The following is a 26,011-nucleotide window of genomic DNA, read 5'->3' on the forward strand; positions in this document are numbered from 1 at the left end:
GATTTTAATCCCCATACGACACTCGAAAACTCTTATGAAATGATCTAGAACTCACTAGTTCAACTTACTAGTTTCTGATGTGTTACAGTTGGGCATTTTGTTGAGCTAGGTCGACCTCGCCGAACCACTCGGCGGTTCTCCTAAATTCCCCCAGATCCCCTTTAATTTCATGTTTTGGTTGATTTTGATTATGTAATTTTGGGTGAGAAGCCTGGGCTCACTAAATGCACTCGGTGACTCATCGAAAGTCTTCCTTGTTCACCTTTTCTGCGCCCCTAACCCTTAAAACACACTGTAACTTTTGGCGGGCTAGTCGAGCTCGCCGAATGAGGTCGGAGATTCACCGAAAGGCCCTTGTCATCGCAGACATGCCATTTCTCTTGAATTTTTTTGATCCAGTCCTTTCGGCGAGACCGATCTGACTCGCCGAAGTGACTCGGTGACTCATCGATCCGTTCAGCGACTCAACGATTTATTCGGTAAGTCTGTCTGCAAACTATTTTCTATTTTTTTTATTTATTTGTTCTAACTCATTTTGGTGTATTTTGCAGATATGGCTAGAACCAACCTAGATATGCTGTCCCACAAAAGAGCACGGGGCATAGTTTTTAATGAAGGGGCAGTTACTGATGTTTAAAGACGTAATCAACTGACACTAGTTCGGTTCAAGTGTTATACAATCCAGTGTAGTGATATAACCGAACCAAGGGTTGGGATCGTTCCCACAAGGAGTGGTTTTGAGAATAAATAGATAAAATAAAATTTAGTTCTAATTAGTCATAGATAAAAACATTAACGATTAAAAACATATTAAATCTAATGGGGTAACGCAAGCGTCAATTATCAATTGGGGGGGGGGGTTGTATTAAGCTAATAAACAAAAACAAACAAAAATATAAGAAATCAAGATATAGAGACGAGATTCTTGGGATGTGATAGGAATACGGGATAAACTAGACTATTGGGTACATTCTTTTGATGGTAGATTGTTGAACATCTGTGACTAGGCAACACTATAGTGGGGTTAAATACTCTCTCGAGCAACTTACCCCGAATCAACTCGATTTCTCTCGAACACCGAGTTGCCGCATTAAGAAAAGCCTCCGCCCCTCTTGAGCTGAATGTGTGGGAAAAGGACTAGGATTCACTCTCTCAGGCTGAACTCATGTCGACCTAATACCATCGGCTATCAATTTAGTAGTCTTAGTTTTACGACCTCTGTCTTGAGCAAAAAAAAAAAACTAAGATGAAATCGTATTTGCAACAACAATCCTATTAAGTTTATACACAACTACTAAACGAAATAACATTTAAACAACAAATAAACCATTAACAAGCAAGACCCAACATATAATCTAACCCATATTCACAAAATCACACTACAAGTATTGGGGTTTTAGCTAGACATGTAAAAGAGGTAAAAAATCAATGCCAATATAAATTTCCATCAACTGGGTATTAATAATTAAGTCTTAAAACACGTCAAGAGTGAAGAATCTTCGAGACCAACGTCCAATTTCTTGGAGTTGAAACCCTTTGAATCTTCAATGTCTTAGAACAAAGTCTCCAAAACCCTCTAAAACTTGGAACTGAAAATATTCTAGGTCTGAATAATAATTGTCTATGACTTCATTTCTTTTCTTTTCTTGATTGATTACAACTTCAACAAGTAGTTATAGTGTTTGAAAATTTGTGCTGTAGCGGATCACTCGGCACAGTTAGTCTGGTTCACCGATACACTTGGCAATCCACCTTTTGGTCGATTTCATCACCTTCTTGCTTTAACCTTCAACCTCGTCGCGCTTTGAGTTGTTGGGTGATATGGCACTGCTTCGCTGAACTACTCAGCGACACACCGACTGCTCCATTTCATCGCCAACTTGATTTTTCCCTTCAAGGATCAGCACACACTACACCATTTTAGGCCTAAGACAACACTAAATTTGGACAACACTTGTAAAGTGTTGCCTAAAACATTTTTGGCTAAGCTTTTAAAGCATATCTTTAATTTTTACCATTTGGCTACGGTAATTTTGGCAACACTTATAAAGCATTCTCTTTAGTATTATAGGCCACACTTTATAAGCGTTTCCACATGATGATATAATTAGCAATGCATATTAATACATATGACTACACTTTTAAAGTGTGATAATTTTATAATTCTTAAAACAACACTTTACAAATGTGGCCTTACAATTTTCCTATATTTTTCACCAAAGTAATGTATTCCCCCCAATATATTTAACTCTACCTCCAATTTCTAATTGGCAAAAAATAACTTCAATATAAACATAACTCTAAAAACGTTTTGCCCCAAATTAAAATACTCTCCTAGTTTCTCTTTGCCTATATCACTGCTCAAAAGTTAAACCCTACCTTCTCTCCTTCTTATTTCCACCCCAAAATTTCTCCATTGTAACTTTATCGATGTTTGGTTGTGTTTTCCTTAATCATTCTTCACCTTTATGGGAGAGACTAGAGAAATTATTCGAAGAATTCCAGATCTGGAGGAATCAGAGACTCTACATGTTGTGGTGATGGAGATAGATTCAGCCACTCAGCTCATATATGTTAGTCTTATTCTCGATATCATTCTCGCCCTATTGTATATCGGTTTTTGCTAGAATTTTGCATGAACGTCAGTAATTTTGAACTATGTTCTTCGTCTTTTGCTCTATTTGTTGGTCCTGGTGTTGATTACTGCTTTTGACATATTCATTCTACTTCTGAAGTTCTTAAATTTATACTTTGTTTTCATTCTACTTATGAATTTTTGAATTTTTACTTTGTTTACCTCTTGGGCTTCTTAATTGTAGTTTGTTAATTTTGACGAATTTGATTGTTTTATCACACGCCTCTTATAAGAATTCATGTGCATCGGTGTAGGTTCTATTTTATGTAACTGATATGTCGATCATTGAATAGAACAAGAGTTACATTATTTATTACTACTAGACAATAATTGTAAGCAATATGTCATAACATTAAAAATGATTTTTGATATAATTTCAGTTTCCAATCTTGTATATTTCTATTGTGTAATATCATTGTCTAATACCTAAGAATAATCCACCATAAAAAACAAAATAGCTAGCAGAAAACAATGAAGAACCTGCACAAATATAGTAAAAGTTTGCTTGCAAAATTTATTAAGAAGAAGCCAACATTTATACGGTATAAAGAGATTTTTTATGTGCATCTAATGCAGTCAAATTGTTTGATAATATGCTTGAAGAATTGAAGTAACTGAATTTTATTTATTACTTTTCTTACTTCTTTTCATAGGAATTCTATCACTTAGGTATGAACTTAATTATGAGAACATATAGTTGTATATATCCTGAAAATAAAAATATATATATTTAGACTTTGAATATAGTTGGTCTCAGGCTATGCAGTTGTTAAAGTGTATTATATTATTCACTATCATATTTTGATCATTTCTAAGTTGCTTTCCAATGAGCAACATATTTGCTGGTCAACGCTGATCTAAAGTTAGGATGTCTATATTCCTCTTAAAGTATAGTTGTTAGCAATTGAACATGCCATCAAGTGAGATCATTGCATAGAGGTCGATTCTTCGGAACTTAGTCATTCTTTAGTTATGTAGGTTAAATATATAGAAGAGTTTTATCCAAATTTATACAAGCCTTTGTTGATTCACTCCATTTTTGAGGAAATGAGCAACTTGATTATGTTTATTCATGACTTTTGAGAGCTACCAAATGAAGTAAGAGGTAAAATGAAGATATCCTAATTTTCGAGTTAAGAATGAAAGATGCCTGAAAGTAGATTTGAAGATGTGGTGTGATTATTCTTTAGTCCTCTGTTTCTACTTTCTGGAAATTGAAAGGAGGGAAAACTCCATTTATAATCATTTAACATACTTTATGCATTTACATTTTGAGAAAGCTATAGCTTAATCAAGAGTTAATTTTAGGAAAAGATTGGACATGTCCAATCTTGAAACTCTTGAATAGGGTAGGCATTGTATACCTCTTATACATGTGTTTTGTTATTGTTATGTAGGGGGCATTCCTAATCCCCCATCTTGAATGTTTCTTTAAGGGAAAAAACCCATTCGTTGTGCATTTTAAGAATTTAAATCAACAAATACCTTTGATATAATTTGGAATTGTGAAGAGTTGTATAGTTCAATACCATCATTTTGGTCTTATCCAAGCAAAGGATATGTTGTGAGTATCTTTGGAGTGTGCTGGAAACATAATCTGCTACATTTGATGTGGTCATTTTATTACAGATGTTAATAAAGGCTGATGTTACTCAATCCATCGAGTGAGACAGAGGGAGTGATAATTTTGGCATTTCATTAGTTTCATCATGAATGTGGCTCAATGTTTCTCCATAAATTATTGCCACTATTTTTATAGAGTCTGATATACAATTGTTCAAATTTCGAATGTACAACAAGAGTAGATAATGTTTTTCCAGGTAACATACCTCTTTTTTTGGTTCGGACTGGGAGAGTTGCATGATCAGTTATGTATCCTGTTTGTTTGCTAAATGCGGATGAATATATCTTTGGTATTGTTTTCTTTATTTGTTTGGTTCTGTAGTTTGTATTTCCTCTAAAACCAGAAAATTGGGTACACACAAATCTGAGCAAGTTATGTATCCTGTTTGTTGTTCTCTTTTCCAATGTTTTCAAGCAAGTAAATTTTATTAGATAATATACATTCGTAGGTTACTTCTTCCGGAGTAATGGACTATTCTCACCTTAAAAAAACTCCTTCCATCATGTGTATTTAACAGTTCAAATAAGGGAGATAAATAAGAAAAAACATGGCAGCAACTTTAGAACATGTGTTAAATTCTGAACATTATAAGTCTATATAATTGTTTCATTCCGTTCACTACTTTCTCAAATTTTTTGGGTGTTAATGTTTGTTTTGTTTGTCTCAGGTATGCCTTTTATTAAAGACTACACTTTTACCTTGATTTTTGTATAAATTGTATCTTGGTTTTAGCTAATGCATACAACCATACACTTGACAAATTAGTACCAAATCTATATTGGGTAATTCCCCTAATCCTTCTAACCAAACTGCCCCATAGAGGATAAAATGAAGTAAGGTTGCTTGGTATGGTTTAGTCGTGTCTTATGTAGACTTTCATGTTCACTAGTGTTCCTTAGATGTGACAATAAGATAGTTGAAGATAATCAAAAGGGATACATAAATCACATGAATTTAGCTATAGAGCCAAATACATTATTAGTAAAGTATACATAAAAGTGAGTTGAGATAAGTATTAATATTTAGTTCTAATTTCTAAAGAACCTTAATTTGCCTTAAATTATTTACTAATGATATGAAATTTACCTGAATAGAGCTTAATTGATACAGAGTTCTCATGTAACTTGCTCTTTCCAATTTGAGATTAGAGCATAGTTCATTGATTGTGTACTCTGACGGACCAACTAACTTTTACTGTTTATAAATAGTTAGATACCAATAAAATGTAACATGAGAGTTGTTATTTTATTAGATATAAACTTGATAGAGTTGAAATGATAAATTTATGTAGATGAAAAAAAGTTGTGAAGAAAGAAAAAGTTCACATATATAATATTGGTTCAAAGGAAAATTCTTGTTGTTTCTAGTAAATTAAATTACACTAGCTTCTGTTGGTTAATCTTCATATCTGCAAATTGTTGTTATGCACAATTCCCTCAAGATTAGTGTTTCTTCTTTTATTGCTTTCTTATATTGTTACTAGAATGTAATTTATATATTTCCACCTTGTTCATATATTTTTGCCGAATATAAATAAACCCTTGCTTACAATCACTCTCATGTCCCATTTCTCTGTATAAGTTGTCAGGTGTTCCTCTGTAGCATGCCTCTCCATTAGCTCGATTAGTGCCTCTGTTTAACTTTTGTTTTTGCATGAAACAAGTATCTCACAAGTTAACTGCATATTGCAGCCTCTTCTCTATGAAATTGCAAATAACTGCTTTGCAATTGCTACCCAAAAAAGTGGGTGCTGTGTGATATAGTCATGCGTAGAATCTGCTGGTGGAGAACTCAGAGATTGTATAATTACTGAGATATTGATAAATGCAATGCAGCTATCAGAAGATCAATATGGGTATGGCTTGTTTTCTTTTTCTTATGCTTATGTAATGTGTGAAGGTGAAGTTGCTATATAAGTCTAATTGCTTTTATGTTTCATTTCATGTAGCAACTATGTGGTGCAACATCTTTTGGGACTGAAGTTACCAAGAGTTACATATATTTTAATTGATAGGCTTCAAGGAAACTTTTTGACTCTCTCATGCAATAAGTACGCTAGTAATGTTATTGAAAAGATTATCCTCGATTCAAGAGAAGAGCACTCCACAAGAACTATCACCGAGCTGCTCAGTAATCCAAGTGGTTCAATGCTACTGATGGACCCTTATGGTAACTTTGTCATCCAGTCATCACTGCAAAGAGAAAAGGTAAGTTTAGTTAACTTAAATTCTTGGTCTTTGAGCCTGCTTATATCGTATAAGCAACAAAATGAGCCATTTGGAGTTGCTAATTCAACTTGGACTGAAATGACCATCTAGGATTTCTTTTTTCTCTGTATGCTTGCATGGTAAAAACAACCTCAAACCATAGGTGTGGCTATTTTGACCTATTTAGACTGAATATTGCAGAAGATAATATGAAAGGAAACCGTAGAATCAGCTACGACTAGTACCTGTACATACCATTGAAAATAGAGAAGGTTGTTGTTATTGGTGGTGGTTTAATGGGCTTTGGTATTGCCACAACTCTTATACTCAGTTCTATACAAGTCATTCTTAAAGAAATTAACTTCGACTATCTGCAAAAGTCACTTAAATCAATAGAAGGTACCTTTCCCATTTTCGGAATGTCTTTTTTATATTACACAGATATAAGTTGTAGAAATTTACACTTTTTGGTGGCAAAGTGAAGCTTTTTTGTTAATAGCTTGGTGTCCTACTACCATGGATGTAAAAAGCAAGTATCATTAATGAGTGAATATTATCTGAGAACTGATTTATTGATCTAGAAATATGGTTGCATCTGAAATGACTAAAAACGTCAGAGAGTTGTATCTTACCTTAGGTTTACTTTTACAATTAATTAGTTACCAAAACTTAAGTTGATAACTTTGGAACCTATCAACAATGTTGTTGAAAGAATTCAGATACATTCCAATCCAACCATATGACAGAGCTGGTTTGTGTACGAGTAATGTAGTTTCAGTGATTGTTTGGGAATGGAAATAGTAATGTAGTTTCAGTGATTGTTGGACCTGAGCTGGCTTCAACACCTGTTATTTTTATCTCAAAGGTGGTTATGCATCTAATTTCTACTATTTTCCTTAACAAAAAATAGGGAATCTTTTTTTGATAACTGAGAAATATTTGTTGTTGTTGCTGCTAATGAGGTTCATTTGAGCAGCTCTTGTGTGTCAAAAAGTGATGGGAATGGAGACAAGTTAAGCATTGTTGCTTCAACCATGGCTCCAAGTTTGAGTTCTACTGGTTCCACAACTACAAGTACTACATAGATACTTAGTGATTTTTCATTGGAGATTTATGACAAGAGAGAGTATCTAAAAGTGCCATAGAGGATGAAAGCTCTTAATATTGTTGCTACTTCCCATTGTCTGATATATTTTTGTTTCTCATTTCTTTTAAAGTTATTGCTACCTGTCCTTCCTATTTGAATTTCTCAGTGTGCTGGTGCTCGGGATGACAATGGGAATCCTTTCTGAACTGCTGCAGTGGCAACACTCACAATGATATATTACTTGCCAAACTTGAGACTGTCAATACTAGTTCTGGTGAACCTGGTTCTTCAGTGGTGAGTTTCATAATATTCTGCTAGATTCCTTGTCTAGTAAATGTACAGATAGAAATAATTCTTGAGGCACCCGTTCACTATTTCTCCTTGCTGTTTTGCAGTTTGTTTTCAACATGGATCGGGGCTCTCCTGTGTGGTCAGAGTGGTTAGTTTTTAACAGAGTCAATGCTCGTGCTAGAAAAGGATTGGTATTAGGTCCTATGCGACTTCTCCTAAGGTACATTCTCCATCTTTTATGATGATTAGCTCGAAAGATGCTGAATTTGTTTTTTCTTCCTTCAACTGTATCTCTTAAAAGTTCTTGAAACTTAAATTGCTGGCTATTGTGAGTCTTTTAGCAGCTTCTCTGGTGGTCATGTGGTCGGTAATTTTCCGCCTCATGAAGCATTTGTACTTGGTGGAACCAATAGTTTTCCTTGTATGAACATGTGGTCTGATGGTGAAAATGATCAAACTTCCTCTTCTAAATCCTGATTAGCATCTAGCTGTAGTTTTTCAAAATATTATTTTTGCCTAATTCATAGTTGCTTTAACATTTTACTAATTAGAATAACTGTTATGCAAAATGTCAATTAATAATTGCTTTAACATTGGATTTAAAAATATTTGGTTTGCCTAATTAACATTTTTGCCTGATTTCAAAAGATTCTTTTTGCCTGATTAACATTGGAAAGGAAGTTGCTGATTAATATAGGTCAATTTTCAATGTCAAATTGCTGTTTCGTTAGTTTTGGAGAGCTTTGCTGAGACTTTATTTTGATGACTCAATGTTAGATTTGTTAGTTTTGGAGAGATTCAGTTTATGGTGGCGCTACTGTGACTTTATTGTTACGAATTAGTTTGGCTTACTATGAATTTAAGCATATTAAATACATGATTTATTTCACTAACTTATAATTTTATTTTGAATGTGCAGGAAAATGCCAATAATTGAATTTGAATTGTGGCCAGAAGTAAACTCGATCTATTGTAGTGAACGATGAAGAGTTTTTGTACTATTGTCATATATGTTTGAATGCATTTGGTTTTGTGGAATTTATTGATAGTAGAGATCTTTAAGCAATCAGTTTCTAAGTATTGGTTGTACAAGACATGTTTCTCAAATTTTATTTGAAATATATAGCTTTGATTTAATTATTAGTTAATTTTGTGATTTAGGTCACTTGTATATTTAATTATGTGATTATTGAATATATGCAAATAAAAATTATTATTCTTAAAAAATAATAATTGTGGCTACAAAATTCTACACAACATTGCCACACTTCAAAAGTGTTGCTTAGGACGTCCAATGTTATCTTGTACATAAGAAAAGTTACACTTTATAAGTGTTGCTCTAGATGAGATATAAAAGGCAACACTTTTTAAGTGTGACCAATAACAAAGCAAAGGCAATGCTTTTAAGTGTAGTATAATAAAAAAAAAGGTGTCGCTAATGCATCACTACAAAGCATGCCCTTATACCTCCTTGGCTATGCTTTATAAGTGTAGCTATGATGGTGACATTTAAAAAGTGTTGTCTAATGTCAAAGGTTACGCTTCTTTAGGCCACCACCTAAAAAGCGTTGCTTAAAGTCCAAAAGTGTAGCCTTTTATTAAAGGCCACACTTTTTGCTAGTTTAGGCTACACTTTACTGGGGTGGCCGTAGGCCTAAAATAATGTAGTGACACTGGAACAAAAGGCAATTTCCAGGCCGATCGGTGACTCGCAAACTGGGCTCGGTGATCCTCAGGCATTCATTTCTTCGTTCTTTTTAGCCGCTTTGTTCCTTCTTGCCAAACAGTGTCCATGCTTTGCCTCAAACTCCAAATACCTTAAAGTTAAGGATTTTCATCAGAAATTGAGATAAAATATGCATTTGAGGACACTAATTCTATCAAAATATAGCCCTAAATGAGTCCAATTTGTGAACTCATCAACACCCAACTTAAACTTTTACCTGTCCTCAAGTAAAACTCAAGTTCAGCAGTTCAAAAAGGATGTCTCAAACAGTGCTACACAGGACTCGATCATGACTGTACACAAAAAGACTCAATTTACTCAAGTAAGGATCAACTGCACCAAAGATTTTAACGCTCGCAATACTTGCTTCAAATGCAAGTTCAACCTCAACAAAAGAATTCGAATTCCCTTACACAAAGGATGATTCCATACTCACACACAATGGTTTAATCATATAAAGCTTCGCAATCAAATGCAATCTTCACACTAAAAAAGAAGAACACTATGAATGGTTTCACCCATAGGTTTGCCCGTATTTTCCAATAGACATTTGTTTCAGCTCACTTAAGATCAAAAAGGTCTTTTCAAGGCTTGTAACGGGGCTGAGTGCAAAGGTATGGTCATTTAGGCTCAATGACTTTCATCCTCTTGAAATGTGGTGCTCACAACACTCCCTTTCCTCGTCTTTCATCAATTTCGTTAGTGCTCATAAGTCATCCCATTATTCACTCTCCATGGATTGTTTGGGAACCCCATTTCTTTTGCATTTTATTCCACATCTTTTCTTTTTTATTCTTTTCTTCTTTTTTTCTCTTCCTTTTTTTTTGTATGTGGGGGTTCCATTTTTCTCAACACCATGGGTTAAATGAGACTTTCCTTGCACTTCTTGACTTGCGCTTATCTTTTCACCACATCCCCAACTTAGGCTTTTGGCCTAAGTTGGCTATTCAATCTACCACAAATCAAGAGGATTAAGGGTAGTGGATTAAGAGAGGTATAGTTTTCATCAAGTTTCTTCCAAAGAAAGATAAGGCTCAAGGGGTGTTCAAAAGAGGTTCACACACTCACGAGGTAGGCCACAAAAAAGGTATATGTCAAATCGGTTCACACTCTTCACAGTTGCCTAAGATTATAGCAAGAGATAGCCTTACTTAGTAGACCGGACCAACGGGGTAAATTCTAGGTGTTGTCATGCATGGTTCACAGTAAGCTCATCACATAAGGTATCGACACTAATGTCAAACAAGACTCCACACTTTCGCTAGTGTACGACGTTCATTGCAAGAGAATCAATTGATAATTGGCTAGTCACAACGAGATGCAAAGAGTTTACATATTGTCTATGCGACTTCATTTGGCCTCATCGTACCCGCATATTTATTTTCGTTAAATTATGAGCACTATTCAAGTCATCGGTATTGATCGAAACCGATACTCAAATTTTCCAAGGAACAACCACATTCAAGTACATAGAAGAGGTGTCAAAAATTTCTAAAGGGTCAAAATCATTTGCAATAAAAACAAAAGGAGCCACAAGCTCAAACATCTGCAAAAAGCAGTGTATAGCATAATTATAAATTTCAACCCAAAAATAACAAAAAAAATATGCACAAAGGTGGGCCTCACCCCACCACAAATAAAAATCATTTTTCCTCAAATGCAAATAACACAAATTGCAAAAGTCAAAATAAAGTAAGACAGAGAGGGAGGCAAAGAGGGGTTCCTGCCTATGCAGTCACTCCATTTGTCGAGGCTTCAGTGCCCGGTGTATCAATATGGACTTGGGCTTCAGTGCCTAGAGTAACCTCAGAAGGAATAGCAGTGCCAGATCCACTAGGAGCTGCTATGGACGTCTCAGTCGGCGATGTTTGGATCACCAGCTAGACAATCGTCTCCACCAGATCTGGAAAATCTCTAAATATGCTCTCCTCTCGTCTCTCTATCATCTCATCATCATGCATTGCCATCTGCTCCTTGTCGGTCTCTGCATCCGACTCCTCATCTGCTATGCCATCCCCTTGTAAATCTTCGGTGGTAGCCGGAGGAATCATGGAAGTCTCTAGGGTATCTTCATCATTAGCAGCCCCTATTAATGAATTGAAGTCCATAGACTTTAGATAGTCTACGTCCTTCCTCAGATCTGCTACTTCGGCTTTTAAGGCCGTCATCTCAGAGGTCTCCCCCTGTTTTCTCTCACAAGCTGTGACTCTCACAGTCAACTCATCAACAGAAGTCTGGAGAGGGAGTGAGTGCAGCAAGTATGGCTCTGTCGATCGTCCCAGGGATGGATCTCTCGAGTCGGGTTACCCGCATATCGGTTAATTGGGCCAAATTCCCCATCTTCAGGATCATGACCTAAGTAATCCTAATAGGCTTGAAAGAGAAAGAAAAAGCTGGGGCCTGCGAAAAAGAGGAAGGAGACGGTGTACTTGAAGGCCCAGAGGCCGGAGTAGGCGAAGATGCCTATGTAGGTAACGAGTCAACATCAACATCTAGATAAATGTCGGCCGGAGCAGCTCTCCTTCTATCCACCTCCTCTCATGTGAACTTAGCCTCAATACGCCGTTGGTTAGTGGAGGATAAAGGGGTGACCTCAATATCTCTCGCAGTGTCTAGTGGTACTCCAGCACTCCGGCACAATTCAATTATTAGGACTGGGAATGGCAGAGAAGTCTATTTCTGTTTGGCTCTCATGGCCATCTCCTGTGAAGTCATTAGTCCCAGGTCGATGTGTCTCCTAGACATGATAGAACCAAGGCAAGCTGCTTTCGGATAGTGCAAAATGGTCTTGTTTTAGGATGCCATTATGGTGCTACTAATATAGCCAAACAAGAACCTAGCAGCAATGCTCAAGTCCCTCTTCTCAATAGGTCCCCCTGCATCCATCCACCTCGGGGTAGTTTCAGAAATCAGAAGAGCCAACCAACCCTTTAAGTCATCCAGTGACGGAGAAATGGGCAACCCCTCGTAAGGAAGTGCAGAGTGCAGCGGTCTATTCAAAATAGTGTTAATATATTCACTGTCGCACCCAACATCCTTGCCTCTGACCATGACCGACTTCACTGGTCTGAATTCGCTCACCTTTTTCTTGCTCTTGGTCACAAACTGCCCATAAATTGTATAGAATTCCTGGACCCATGTAGGAATATAAGGGCCTCGGGGCCTGGTGAACTGCTCAAATTCATGGTAGTGGAGGGTCTCACCCACTTATGAATACTTTCCATCTAAACCTTTTGTTGAAAGTAGCTTTTCCTCAAGGATGGTTCGTAAACCATCGGCTTTCAATCTGTTCATCAGTCTAGGTGGAGGAGTGATAGGGAGTGCAGGGGTCACTGGAGGTGCCTGAGTTGGCACAGAGTCTGTTGCCAGAAGAGTTGCAGTTGAGGAAACCCTGGTGGATGTGGATTGAGGTCTAGCTCGGAGCTCATTCCTTCAGTTCACCAAGGGCTGGTCGTCTTCAGGTTATGACAATTCAGCCTGGTTGTCAGCGTCTCCTTTCTTAGCTACGTGCTTATTTCTTTTTCCTTTGTATACCGGTGGGAGTTCTTGCCTTCTTTTCTTTGGACGACCTCATCCCCCTTCATTTATAGTGATGCCCCGTGCTTTCTTCTGCGGTGGCGTGCTTAGATTAGTCCGAACCATATCTGCATGTTAGATAATATTCACAGTGAAGGACAAAAAAATGATTTCAGACGGACTTACCGATCCAGTCGGCGAGTCGCCGAACCTCTTTGGCGAGCTAGATCGGGCTCGCCGAAGGGATTGGTTAAAAAATTATTGCAAGTCAGCGATGGGAAGGCCCTTTCGATAAATCGTCGACTACTTTCGGCGATCAAAGGTTTATTCGCCTAAAGTTACAGTGTAGAAAAGGGTTCAGGGGTGAAGATAAAGGGCGATCAAGAATACTTTCGGTGAGTCATCGATTGCTTTTACCGACCTCAGGCTTCTCACCAAAAGTTACAGAATCAAACAACACATATAACATGGAAGTTAAGGTGATCAGGGGTGGTTTGGTGAACTGCCGAGTGGTTCGGCGAACTCAACCCAGCTCTCCAAACGGCCCAACGTGTCTATTTTCAATCCACCTTCTCGAATTCAACCCCACAACCCCCGAAAACAAAATCAAATCATTCAATAACTAAATTAGGCTCAAACCCATAGAACCCATCACCCCGGAATACTCAGACTTATTTCAGTTTTGCCAAATTTGGTCATTTGACGATAATTTCCCTTAAGAAGGGTGTCACCCGATCTATTATTGAGCAATATACGTCCATTAGCGCAACCACGGGCTACTTAGACTTCACCCAACCAATCTAAACAACATGTAAGCACAACCTCATAAAATTTCATTCATCTAAAAGCACAAATTGACAGGCATTTGACGATCAAAATAATACAGGCAAGATTATTAATTTAAAATTGGCATTTAAACAGTCTAATACTATCAGAGACGCCCAACACATGAGAAGACGATATGATCATTGCAAATGACTACAATTTTTTTTAAAGTAAACTCGGGATTCGTAAACGAACCTTAGATGCCGATTAAAATAGGATTGAAATGCTAGGCGGCAAAGAAATCCCAGTTTCGAGCACCAATCAACAACCAAAATACTTATTGAAAGCAAGAATATTGAAAACACTAAATTGGTGTGAGTGTGTGAAGTTTAAAAGCGAGGGAAAGTGAAGAGTTTGAAACTTTAACACCTATGGCCATATATAACTGCCAAGTTCGCGTCCATTCGGCGACGTTAGTTGCGTCCACCGATTCATTCGGCGACGCGCCAAATGGTCAGTTACCCTGACAATTTCTACAGGACCTTCATTTTCTTGGGGGTTAAGAAGGCAGTCTTAATCGTGGTCACTGACCTGGTTGGAGATTCGCTAAATAAACTTTTAGTTTGCCAAATGTAATTTCCACACACTCTGCACACTTTGACATGCACAATCAACACACCATTATATATAAAAAAACAAAGCATTTAAGACCTTGGGTTACCTCCCAATAAGCGCCTTAATTAACGTCATGTCCCGACGCAACTCTTTCCTCACTCTCCATGATTGGGGTTAGCCCTAGTGTTACCAGGTATGCCCAATAATTCATTCGGGTGGAGAGGAGACACTGCATAACTCATAAGTGTCTTGATCAGTTGGATAGATCTAGAATGAGAGCCAATCATCTAATTCAACACTTCAATATTATCCTTCCTCTCTTCTAGCAATTGATCTTATTCAGTAATCTTTTGGAGAATGATTTGTAGTGTGTTCTCGACACTATTGTTCTTCCCGTCTCTAGACCTTTTCCTCTGATGAGGGGGTATGTACCTCTCTTGACTTTTGCACTGGTGTTCCACCTCTGATATTTTGGTGGCCAAATTGTTCAGCTGAGTTACTAGTGCGGTTAATTTGAAGTCCCTCTCGACTTTTTGATTCGTCTCAGCCAATTTTCTACCTTTTTCCATAGCCATTCTCAGGGTATCTACCTACAACAACAACTCAAAGAAAAACAAAACTAAAAATAAAGTTAGTAAACTACGACTAACAAGAACAAAAGAATTTTACCAAACTAAGAATTTTGAAATTACACCACTCCCCGGCAGCGGCACCATTTTGATCAGTAGTTCAGTTCAAATGCCATAGGATCGCGTGTAGTGATATAACCCAACTAAAGGTTGGGATCGTTCCCACAGGGAGTGGTTTTGAGAATTAATAGAAAAATAAAATTTAGTTCTAATTAGTCATACCTAAAAACATTTACGATTAAAAACATATTAAATCTAATGGCATGACGCAAGCGTCAATTATCAATGGGGAGGGGGGGGGGGTTGTATTAAGCTAATAAACAAATACAAACAAAAAAATAAGAAATCAAGATATAGAGACAGGATTCTGGGGATATGATAGGAATACGAGATAAATTAGACTATCGGGTACATGCTTTTGATTGTATATTGTTGAACATTTGTGACTAGGCTAGACTATGGTGGGGGTAAATTCTCTCTCGAGCAATTTACCCGGAATCAACTTGGTTTCTCTCGAACACCGAGTTGCCTCATTAAGCACAACCTCTTCCTTAGCCCATTCACTCTCTCGAGCTGAATGTGTGGGAACAGGACTTGGATTCACTCTCTCCAGCTGAATGTGTGGGAAAAGGACTAGGATTCACTCTCTCGAGATGAACCCATGTCGACCCAATATCACCAGCTATCAATTTAGTAGTCTTAGTTTTACGACCTCTCTCTCGAGCAAGCCAAAACACTTAGATGAAATTGTATTTGCAACTACAATCCCATTAAGTTCATACACAACTACTAAACGAAATCACATTTAAACAACAAATAAACCATCAACAAGCAAGACCCAACAAATAATCTAACCCATATTCACAAAATCACAGCTCAAGAATTGAGGTTTTAGCTAGACATGTAAAAGAGGTAAAAATCAATACCAATATCAGTTTCCATCTACTAGGTATGAAGAATTAAGTCTTAAAACATGTCAAGAGTGAAGAATATTCGAGACCCACGTCCTATTTCTTGGAGTTGAAATCCTTTGAATCTTCAAGGTCTTAGAACAAAGTCTCCAAAACCCTCTAAAACTTGGAACTAAGAATATTCTATGTCTGAATAATAATTGTCTATGACTTCCTTTCTTGTTTAAGTGATTGATTACAACTTTAACAAGTAGTTATAATGTTTGAAAATTTGTGCTGCATCGAATAACTCGGAGCACTCACTTGGGTTTGCCGATACACGGCGATACACCTTTTGGTCGATTTCATCACCTTCTTGCTTTAGCCTTCAACCTCTTCGCACTTTGAGTCATTGGGCGATATGGTACTGCTTTGTGGAACTACTCGGTGACACGTCAGCTACTCCATTTCATCGCCAACTTGATCTTTCCCTTCAGGGCTCAGCACACTAGAACAAAAGGCGATCTCTCGACCGATCGGCGACTCGCCAACTAGGCTCGGCGATCCTCAGGTCTTCATTTCTTTGTTTCTTTTCAGTCGCTTTGTTCAAGAACCTTTTTGCCAAATAGTGTCCATGCTTTGCCTGAAACTCCAAATACCTGAAACTTAAGGATTTTCATTTGATATTGAGACAAAATATACATTTGAGGACATTAATTCTATCAAAATATAGCCCTAAATGAGTCCAATTTGTGGACTCATCAGTTTCCCTTTTAAAAAAGGGGAATAAGGCACCTCTCTAGGGAGGCAAAGGCAAGGGCAAGACGCCCACATTTGAGGTACCAGATCACAACTCTCGCAGTGAGGGACAATTCTTTTATTCATAGGATGCTTTCTCTCTGAGCCTAAGGATGACCAGCCTGAAACGACCCCAAAAAATGCCCGAAAATGTGCTTCGGAAACACCTATAATTGTAATTTCCATATATCTCAAAATCCGTTTCGTTTTTCGAAAATCCGACTTCATATTCTTGTTTAGGGGGTCAAATTGAGTGGGAAATGGGTCTAACCCAAATTTTAGAGCAACCGTATCAAAATCCAAAATTTCCAAGTGAAGCCTTTTTCGAGGGTCTACTTTGGAGGGTCATATCTCCTAGCACACAAATTATTTGGTGGCCAATAATATATCCATGGAAAGCCCTTTGAGTTAGCTATCTAACGCACTTCGTTTCACCTTATTCGGAGTTCGGACGAAGAAGTTATGCCCATTTTCGTAAAGTCTGTCCGGCAGAAAATCCAAATTCCAGTAGCTGATTTTACTGTTCATCTACTGTTCACCCGCCTGTTTTTTTTTTCTAAGTGTTGGACCCTTTTTTTCAAAGGACTTATATTAATTCCTAGATACCATAATCCAATTCCCATCCCAAAAAAAAACATTTCCCTCTCTACAATCCTCCATTTAAGAAGAAGAAGAAGTGGGAGCTAGGGCTTTGGATTCAAGGCTTTCTTCATCAATTTTTGTGGGAGATCATAGCAAAGGTATGGGGGTCTTGATCCTTGTCTAATTTTCCATACAAGGAGCCAAATCCAAAGTTACTTCAAAATATGAAAAATCTAGGTTTTCACTCAATCTCATGGGTTCTTCCATCAAATGGTTTTAAAAGGTTTCTAATGGCACTTTATGGTTATATTGTTGTTGTATTGACGATTTAAGATGAAAATACTCCATGAACCCATGATTTCTCTCTATTCCTAGTTTATGCCTTTATGAAGTGGTTGCTAGATAATGAATGTATATGAATCAAACTTGTTTAAAGGTCTTTAGATTGTTGAAGTATGTCATTACCCATGCTTATTTTATGGTGTATTGTTGGTGTATTGGTATGTGAGGCTTATGGCCTTAAAGGCATAGTATGAGAAATTGGAGTGTTATCATGACATTATATGAATGAGAATCCAATGAAGATAATGTGACCATGTTATGAATGTAAAGGTGTTGTTGTAGGTTGTTCACTGTTTTGGTTGCATAATTACTACCCTAATTTCCATGCTCTTTGATTTCATTACATGCCTTCAAGGTGTTTGACAAAATGTCCAACTATGGAGAATTGATAAATTGATGTTTTAAAGCTTGAGTTATGAGATGTATGGAACTTCAAAGATGTGTTGATAACAAACTAAGCTTGTGTATATGTTCATTCCATACGTGAGATTGCATTAGAGCCTAATGAGAATTTCCTATATAAAGTGTTGCATGACCATGCCCGGTCCGGGGGAAAAGAACCGAACAACCATGTGAGAGGTTTATATCTCACCACCTAGGATGTTTGGGGTGTGACCAACATCAACCATGTGAGAGGTTTATATCTCACCACCTAGGATGCTTGGGGTGTGACCAACATCAACCATGTGAGGGGTTTATACCTTGCCACCAGGGTGTCCGGGTGTGAACGGCATCCCCCATCCTAAGTTGGGGTTATAGATTGGTTGGATCATGCATACACATATGATATCTACTATTAGTATAGATTTACTTAAACATGTTTTGACTTCACTTTGATCATGCATCCTCATATTGTTATTCATAATGCCTATGAAACTATTTCTTGTATTTCGATTGTGTCCTTGTTTATTGTTGTGTTGCACCCCGCATACTTAGTACATTCCAAGTACTAACGCATATTTTGCCTACATGATGTCACCATGTAGGGACCGGAGCTACTCTTGATCCTTCTCTCCATTCACGTGGCTAGTACGACGCTTATCCGAGTTTGTTGGTGAGTCCTCAATAATTCGAGGGCTATGTTATGTTTCTTACTCCTATGTTTTGAGACTTTAGCTTGCAATTGTATTTTAACTATGAGGGGAGCCGGTAATATGTCATGGCCCCCGTCCTATCTATGTATGTAGAGGTGTGAGTCGGACAAGTATTTTGTAAACGAGCTTGACTCTTATTCTATGATGTCATTTTGAAATGGTTTGCCTTAGTCCCTATTTCCCGTTAATTAATGTTGAATGTACTTCCGCGACCGATGAAGTGTGATGACAAGTTTGAGAGGCTTGTTTGGGGTTCCTTCGGGTTCCTCATTCGCCATGTCACGTCTAGGCCCTAGGCTTGGGTCGTGACAAGCTTGGTATCAGAGCACTAGGTTGTTAAATCCTCGGAGTCCAACACACCGCGTTGAGTAGATTCCTAATCATGGTTGTGAAGCGCGCCACGACTATGAATGGGAGGCTACAAAACGTTTTAGGAAAGGTTTCCCTTCTTCATGTTCTATGTCGTGCTTAGAGTGTGATAAGGTGATTCCTCCCTAACGCTTGTTCTTTGATTGCTAGATCATCATGCCAAACATGAGGGGAAGACGGGCCCGATCACCGGAAGAGCCACCCACCAATGGTGAGCTCCGTGATGCACTCACCATGCTTGCACAAGTGGTATCTAACCAAGTGCAACAAGGAGCCCAAGCTCCTCGAACTACCACCCCGGGGGAAAGGGTGAGAGATTTCATGAGGTATGCAAAATCTTGACCATTATGGATGTTGGTGCTTGTGAGAAGGCGGAATTGGCGGCTTACCAACTCAAGGGGGTTGCTCAAATTTAGTTTGATCAATGGAAGGGTGAGAAAGGTAATGGCTATGTGGTGTTGTGGGAGGAGTTTAAAATTGCTTTCCTTAATAGGTTCTTCCCTCTTGAGCTTAGGGAGGCAAAGTTGGTGGAGTTCATGAACTTGAAGCAAGGAGCTATGAGTGTGAGGGAGTATGCCCTCAAATTTGTCCAACTCTCCAAGTATGCACCTCACTTGGTGGCCGACTCTAGGTCGAGGATGAACAAATTTGTGATGGGTGTATCCGACTTGGTTAGTGAGGAGTGTCGGTCCGCTATGCTCATTGGAGATATGGATTTGTCTCGGTTGATGACTTATGCCGAGCAAATGGAGAAGGAGAAATTGAGGAAGAGAAGGGGGCACGAGGCCAAGAGGGCCCGATTGGAGAATAGGTTCCCTAAGGGTGCTAGATTTCATCAAGGCCGAGGAAACCCTCATGTCAACCGGGGATTTGCTATCAATGTTCCTAGACCTCAAGGGGGAGGTGAAGTGGGTTCTATGGATGTATGCCCTAAGTGTGGGAGGAAGCATGGTGGTCCTTGCATGAAGGGTTCGGGTGCTTGCTTTGAATGTGGAGAAGTGGGTCATAAGAGGTTTGAATGTCCCAAGATCCGCAACAAGGTCCGAAGTGCTAACACTACTCCTTTGGGTAGAGGTGCTTCTCAAAGTGGTGCCCCAAGGAACAATCGATTTTATGCTTTGCATGGTAGACAAGGTGTTAATGAGACCCCGGATGTGGTGACCGGTATGTTGCAAATCTTTGATTTTGATGTTTATACTTTGATTGATCCGGGTGCCACCCTTTCCTTTGTTACCCCCTTAGTTGCTAGAAAATTTCATGTTGAGTCGGAATTGTTGCATGAGTCATATGAAGTATCTACTCCCATTGGTGTCTCTATTGTTGCTAGAAAAGTGTATAGAAATTGTCCGGTTTGCATATTGAATAAGTTGTTGCCTTGCGATCTTATTGAGTTGAACATGGTGGATTTTGATGTTATTCTTGGGATGGATTGGTTGCATGCATATTATGCTTCTATTGATTGTAGGACTCGTAAAGTCAAGTTCCGATTTCCTAATGAACCCGTTCTTGAGTGGGAGAGCCGGGATGTTGTGGTGAAGGGGAAATTCATTTCTTGCATTAAAGCCCATAGGTTGATTTCCAAAGGGTGCTTGTACCATATTGTGAGAGTCAATGATGTGGAGTCTAAAGTCCCTCCTGTTGAGTCTATTCCGGTTGTTAATGAGTTTCTAGATGTCTTCCCAGAAGACCTTCCCGGTGTCCCTCCCGAAAGGGAGATAGATCTTGGTATAGACCTCCTTCCCGATACTCAACCTATTTCTATCCCCCCTTACCGTATGGCCCCGGCAGAGTTGAAAGAGTTGAAAGAGCAATTAAAAGATTTGTTAGAGAAGGGATTTATTAGACCTAGTCATTCTCCCTGGGGTGCTCCGGTTTTGTTTGTGAAGAAGAAAGATGGGTCTCTTAGAATGTGTATTGATTATCGACAACTTAATAGGGTCACCGTCAAGAATAGGTATCCTCTTCCAAGGATTGACGATTTATTTGACCAATTGCATGGGGCTAGTCACTTCTCTAAGATTGATCTTCGGTCAGGGTATCATCAAGTGAAGGTGAGGGAGTGTGATATTCCCAAGACGGCCTTTCGTACTAGGTATGGGCACTATGAGTTTGTGGTGATGTCTTTCGGGTTGACTAATGCTCCGGCTCTCTTTATGGATTTGATGAATAGGGTTTTCAAACCCTACCTTGATTCTTTTGTGGTGGTGTTTATAGATGACATCTTGATCTATTCTCGGGGTGAGGAAGAGCACAAGGGTCACTTGAGGGCGGTACTCCAAAGATTGAGGGAAGAGAAGTTGTACGCTAAATATGAAAAGTGTGAGTTTTGGTTGAAGGAAGTTGCTTTCCTAGGCCATGTGGTGTCGGGGGATGGTATTAAGGTGGATCCTAAGGAGACCGATGTTATTAGGAATTGGCCTAGACCTTTGACCCCGTCGGATATAAGGAGTTTCTTGGGTTTAGCGGGTTATTATAGGAGATTTGTAGAAGGGTTTTCTTCTCTTGCTTCTCCTATGACTAAGTTGACTCAAAAGAAGGCTAAATTTGTGTGGTCGGATGAGTGTGAGGAAAGCTTCCAAACTTTGAAAGAAAGGCTTGTGTCCGCTCCTATTTTGTCACTTCCGGATGGGTTAGAAGGTTTTGTTGTTTATTGTGATGCTTCCCATATTGGTTTGGGTTGTGTGTTGATGCAAAGTGGTAAGGTTATAGCCTATGCTTCTAGGCAACTTAAGGTTCATGAAAAAAATTACCCAACCCATGATCTTGAATTGGCCGCCGTGGTTTTTGCTTTAAAGATTTGGCGTCATTATTTGTATGGGGTGCATGTTGATATCTTCACCGACCATAAGAGTCTCCAATATGTGTTCACACAAAAAGATCTTAACTTGAGACAAAGGAGGTGGTTAGAATTCCTTAAGGATTATGATATGAGTGTTCACTATCATCCGGGGAAAGCTAATGTGGTGGCGGATGCATTGAGTAGAGTGTCCATGGGTAGCTTGGCTCATGTGGAGGAAGGTAGTAAAGAGTTGGCTAAGGAGGTCCATCGGTTGGCCAAATTGGGAGTTAGGTTAGAAGGGGTGGATAGTGGAGGAGTAGTTGTTGTTGATGGTTCAAGATCTTCCTTGGTTGATGAGGTGATAGTCAAGCAAGATCTTGATCCTTCTTTGGTAGAATTAAAGGCTTCGGTGAGTAGTGGTAAGGTGGAGGTTTTCTCCCAAGGGGGAGGTGGTGCCCTTAGGTACCAAGGTAGATTATGTGTTCCTTGTGTGGATGGTGTGAGGGAAAGAATCCTTGATGAGGCTCATAATTCTTCTTATTCTATTCATCCAGGGTCAACAAAGATGTATAGAGACTTGAGGGATGTGTATTGGTGGGGCGGTATGAAGAAGGACATTGCAAAATTTGTTTCGGGTTGCCATAGTTGTCAACAAGTCAAGGCTGAACATCAAAGGCCGGGTGGCCTAACTCAAGACATTGAGATACCTACTTGGAAGTGGGAAGAAATCAACATGGATTTTGTAGTGGGCTTACCCAAGGCTAGAAGAGGCTTTGATTCGGTTTGGGTGGTGGTTGATCGGATGACAAAGTCGGCTCATTTCCTACCGGTTAAAACTACTTACGGGGCTGAAGAGTATGCCAAGTTGTACATTCATGAATTGGTAAGGTTGCATGGGATTCCTTTGTCTATCATCTCGGATCGTGGTGCCCAATTCACTTCTCACTTTTGGAAGTCATTCCAAAGGGGTCTTGGTACAAAGGTAAAGCTTAGCACGGCCTTCCACCCTCAAACGGATGGCCAAGCCGAAAGAACAATTCAAACCTTGGAGGATATGCTTAGAGCTTGTGTATTGGAGTTGAAAGGTAGTTGGGATGATCATCTTCCTTTGATTGAATTTGCATACAACAATAGTTATCATTCTAGTATCGGTATGGCTCCTTTTGAGGCACTTTATGGTAGACGGTGTAGGTCACCGGTTGGGTGGTTTGAAGTCGGAGAGGTGGCCTTGTTGGGTCCGGATCTGGTCATGGATGCTCTTGAGAAGGTAAGGATGATTAGGGAGAGGTTGAAAACAGCCCAAAGTCGTCAAAGGTCTTATGCCGATGTGAGGAGACGGGATCTTGAATTCAAAGTGGGTGATTGGGTTTATTTGAAGGTTTCTCCAATGAAAGGTGTGGTTCGTTTTGGTAAGAAGGGGAAATTAAGTCCTAGGTATGTCGGTCCTTATGAGATAATAAAAAGGGTTGGTAAAGTAGCCTATGAGTTGGGGTTGCCCAAGGAGATGGAATTAGTTCATCCGGTATTCCATGTATCGATGTTGAGGAAATGTGTTGGTGATCCTAACGCTATTGTACCTCTTGAGGTTGTGGGTGTTGTAGAAGATAATTTGACGTATGAAGAAGTCCCGGTTCATATCTTAGATAGACAAGTTAAAAGGTTGAGGAACAAAGAAGTGGCGTCCGTTAAGGTGCTTTGGAGAAATCAACAAGTGGAAAGTGCTACTTGGGAGGCCGAAGCGGACATGCAAAGACGTTATCCTTATCTATTCAACTCCACTCAAGCCTAAGGTATTAAATCAAGTCCTTTGTACTCCATCGAGTCCTACATTTCAGCCTCTGAATCATTAATGTGCATATATGTTTAAATTGATGAGTTATGGATGCTTTACACTAAGTTTTGAAATCTTGAAGTGATGTTTAAATAAAATTTTTGCATTCATGTTGGGGCTGATATGTTCTTACTAAGTCTTGCCTTGTACGTCTCTTCCACATTCGGGGACGAATGTTCCCAAGGGGGAGATATTGAAACGACCCCAAAAAATGCCCGAAAATGTGCTTCGGAAACACCTATAATTGTAATTTCCATATATCTCAAAATCCGTTTCGTTTTTCGAAAATCCGACTTCATATTCTTGTTTAGGGGGTCAAATTGAGTGGGAAATGGGTCTAACCCAAATTTTAGAGCAACCGTATCAAAATCCAAAATTTCCAAGTGAAGCCTTTTTCGAGGGTCTACTTTGGAGGGTCATATCTCCTAGCACACAAATTATTTGGTGGCCAATAATATATCCATGGAAAGCCCTTTGAGTTAGCTATCTAACGCACTTCGTTTCACCTTATTCGGAGTTCGGACGAAGAAGTTATGCCCATTTTCGTAAAGTCTGTCCGGCAGAAAATCCAAATTCCAGTAGCTGATTTTACTGTTCATCTACTGTTCACCCGCCTGTTTTTTTTTTCTAAGTGTTGGACCCTTTTTTTCAAAGGACTTATATTAATTCCTAGATACCATAATCCAATTCCCATCCCAAAAAAAAACATTTCCCTCTCTACAATCCTCCATTTAAGAAGAAGAAGAAGTGGGAGCTAGGACTTTGGATTCAAGGCTTTCTTCATCAATTTTTGTGGGAGATCATAGCAAAGGTATGGGGGTCTTGATCCTTGTCTAATTTTCCATACAAGGAGCCAAATCCAAAGTTACTTCAAAATATGAAAAATCTAGGTTTTCACTCAATCTCATGGGTTCTTCCATCAAATGGTTTTAAAAGGTTTCTAATGGCACTTTATGGTTATATTGTTGTTGTATTGACGATTTAAGATGAAAATACTCCATGAACCCATGATTTCTCTCTATTCCTAGTTTATGCCTTTATGAAGTGGTTGCTAGATAATGAATGTATATGAATCAAACTTGTTTAAAGGTCTTTAGATTGTTGAAGTATGTCATTACCCATGCTTATTTTATGGTGTATTGTTGGTGTATTGGTATGTGAGGCTTATGGCCTTAAAGGCATAGTATGAGAAATTGGAGTGTTATCATGACATTATATGAATGAGAATCCAATGAAGATAATGTGATCATGTTATGAATGTAAAGGTGTTGTTGTAGGTTGTTCACTGTTTTGGTTGCATAATTACTACCCTAATTTCCATGCTCTTTGATTTCATTACATGCCTTCAAGGTGTTTGACAAAATGTCCAACTATGGAGAATTGATAAATTGATGTTTTAAAGCTTGAGTTATGAGATGTATGGAACTTCAAAGATGTGTTGATGACAAACTAAGCTTGTGTATATGTTCATTCCATACGTGAGATTGCATTAGAGCCTAATGAGAATTTCCTATATAAAGTGTTGCATGACCATGCCCGGTCCGGGGGAAAAGAACCGGACAACCATGTGAGAGGTTTATATCTCACCACCTAGGATGTTTGGGGTGTGACCAACATCAACCATGTGAGAGGTTTATATCTCACCACCTAGGATGCTTGGGGTGTGACCAACATCAATCATGTGAGGGGTTTATACCTTGCCACCAGGGTGTCCGGGTGTGAACGGCATCCCCCATCCTAAGTTGGGGTTATAGATTGGTTGGATCATGCATACACATATGATATCTACTATTAGTATAGATTTACTTAAACATGTTTTGACTTCACTTTGATCATGCATCCTCATATTGTTATTCATAATGCCTATGAAACTATTTCTTGTATTTCGATTGTGTCCTTGTTTATTGTTGTGTTGCACCCCGCATACTTAGTACATTCCAAGTACTAACGCATATTTTGCCTACATGATGTCACCATGTAGGGACCGGAGCTACTCTTGATCCTTCTCTCCATTCACGTGGCTAGTACGACGCTTATCCGAGTTTGTTGGTGAGTCCTCAATAATTCGAGGGCTATGTTATGTTTCTTACTCCTATGTTTTGAGACTTTAGCTTGCAATTGTATTTTAACTATGAGGGGAGCCGGTAATATGTCATGGCCCCCGTCCTATCTATGTATGTAGAGGTGTGAGTCGGACAAGTATTTTGTAAACGAGCTTGACTCTTATTCTA

The 26,011-nt window shown here is 38.7% G+C and overlaps 1 protein-coding gene and 2 long non-coding RNA genes across 3 annotated transcripts; 2 read left to right on the forward strand and 1 right to left on the reverse strand.

Annotated features, from left to right (window-relative positions):
• The first annotated feature begins 5,969 nt into the window (after nt 1-5,969).
• Nucleotides 5,970-6,250, forward strand: LOC125823850 (uncharacterized). The gene is made up of 2 exons (XR_007442740.1): nt 5,970-6,114; nt 6,208-6,250. It is a non-coding gene; the product is annotated as an uncharacterized LOC125823850 (long non-coding RNA).
• A 1,583-nt stretch (nt 6,251-7,833) lies between these two features.
• On the forward strand, nt 7,834-8,258 carry LOC125823845 (uncharacterized). Its single transcript, XR_007442739.1, has 3 exons — nt 7,834-7,847; nt 7,949-8,064; nt 8,189-8,258. It is a non-coding gene; the product is annotated as an uncharacterized LOC125823845 (long non-coding RNA).
• A 3,192-nt stretch (nt 8,259-11,450) lies between these two features.
• LOC125823827 (uncharacterized) lies at nt 11,451-11,910 on the reverse strand. Its single transcript, XM_049503207.1, has 2 exons — nt 11,878-11,910; nt 11,451-11,804 (listed from the first exon to the last, which is right to left on the reverse strand). Exons 1-2 carry the CDS (start codon nt 11,908-11,910, stop codon nt 11,451-11,453), a joined length of 387 nt encoding a protein of 128 aa, XP_049359164.1.
• Between the last annotated feature and the right edge of the window lie 14,101 nt (nt 11,911-26,011).

Source organism: Solanum verrucosum, unplaced genomic scaffold (genome assembly GCF_900185275.1).
Source record: "Solanum verrucosum unplaced genomic scaffold, falcon-dt-bn FXZP01000015.1, whole genome shotgun sequence".
NCBI lineage: Eukaryota > Viridiplantae > Streptophyta > Magnoliopsida > Solanales > Solanaceae > Solanum > Solanum verrucosum.

Bases quoted from the DNA above. Each gene is read 5' to 3' on its own strand.
- LOC125823827 (XM_049503207.1), bottom strand. From the start codon at position 11,910: ATGGGGAATTTGGCCCAATTAACCGATATGCGG. The intron at 11,805-11,877 runs GTAACCCGACTC...CTCCCTCTCCAG, and splicing joins CCCAATTAACCGATATGCGG to ACTTCTGTTGATGAGTTGAC.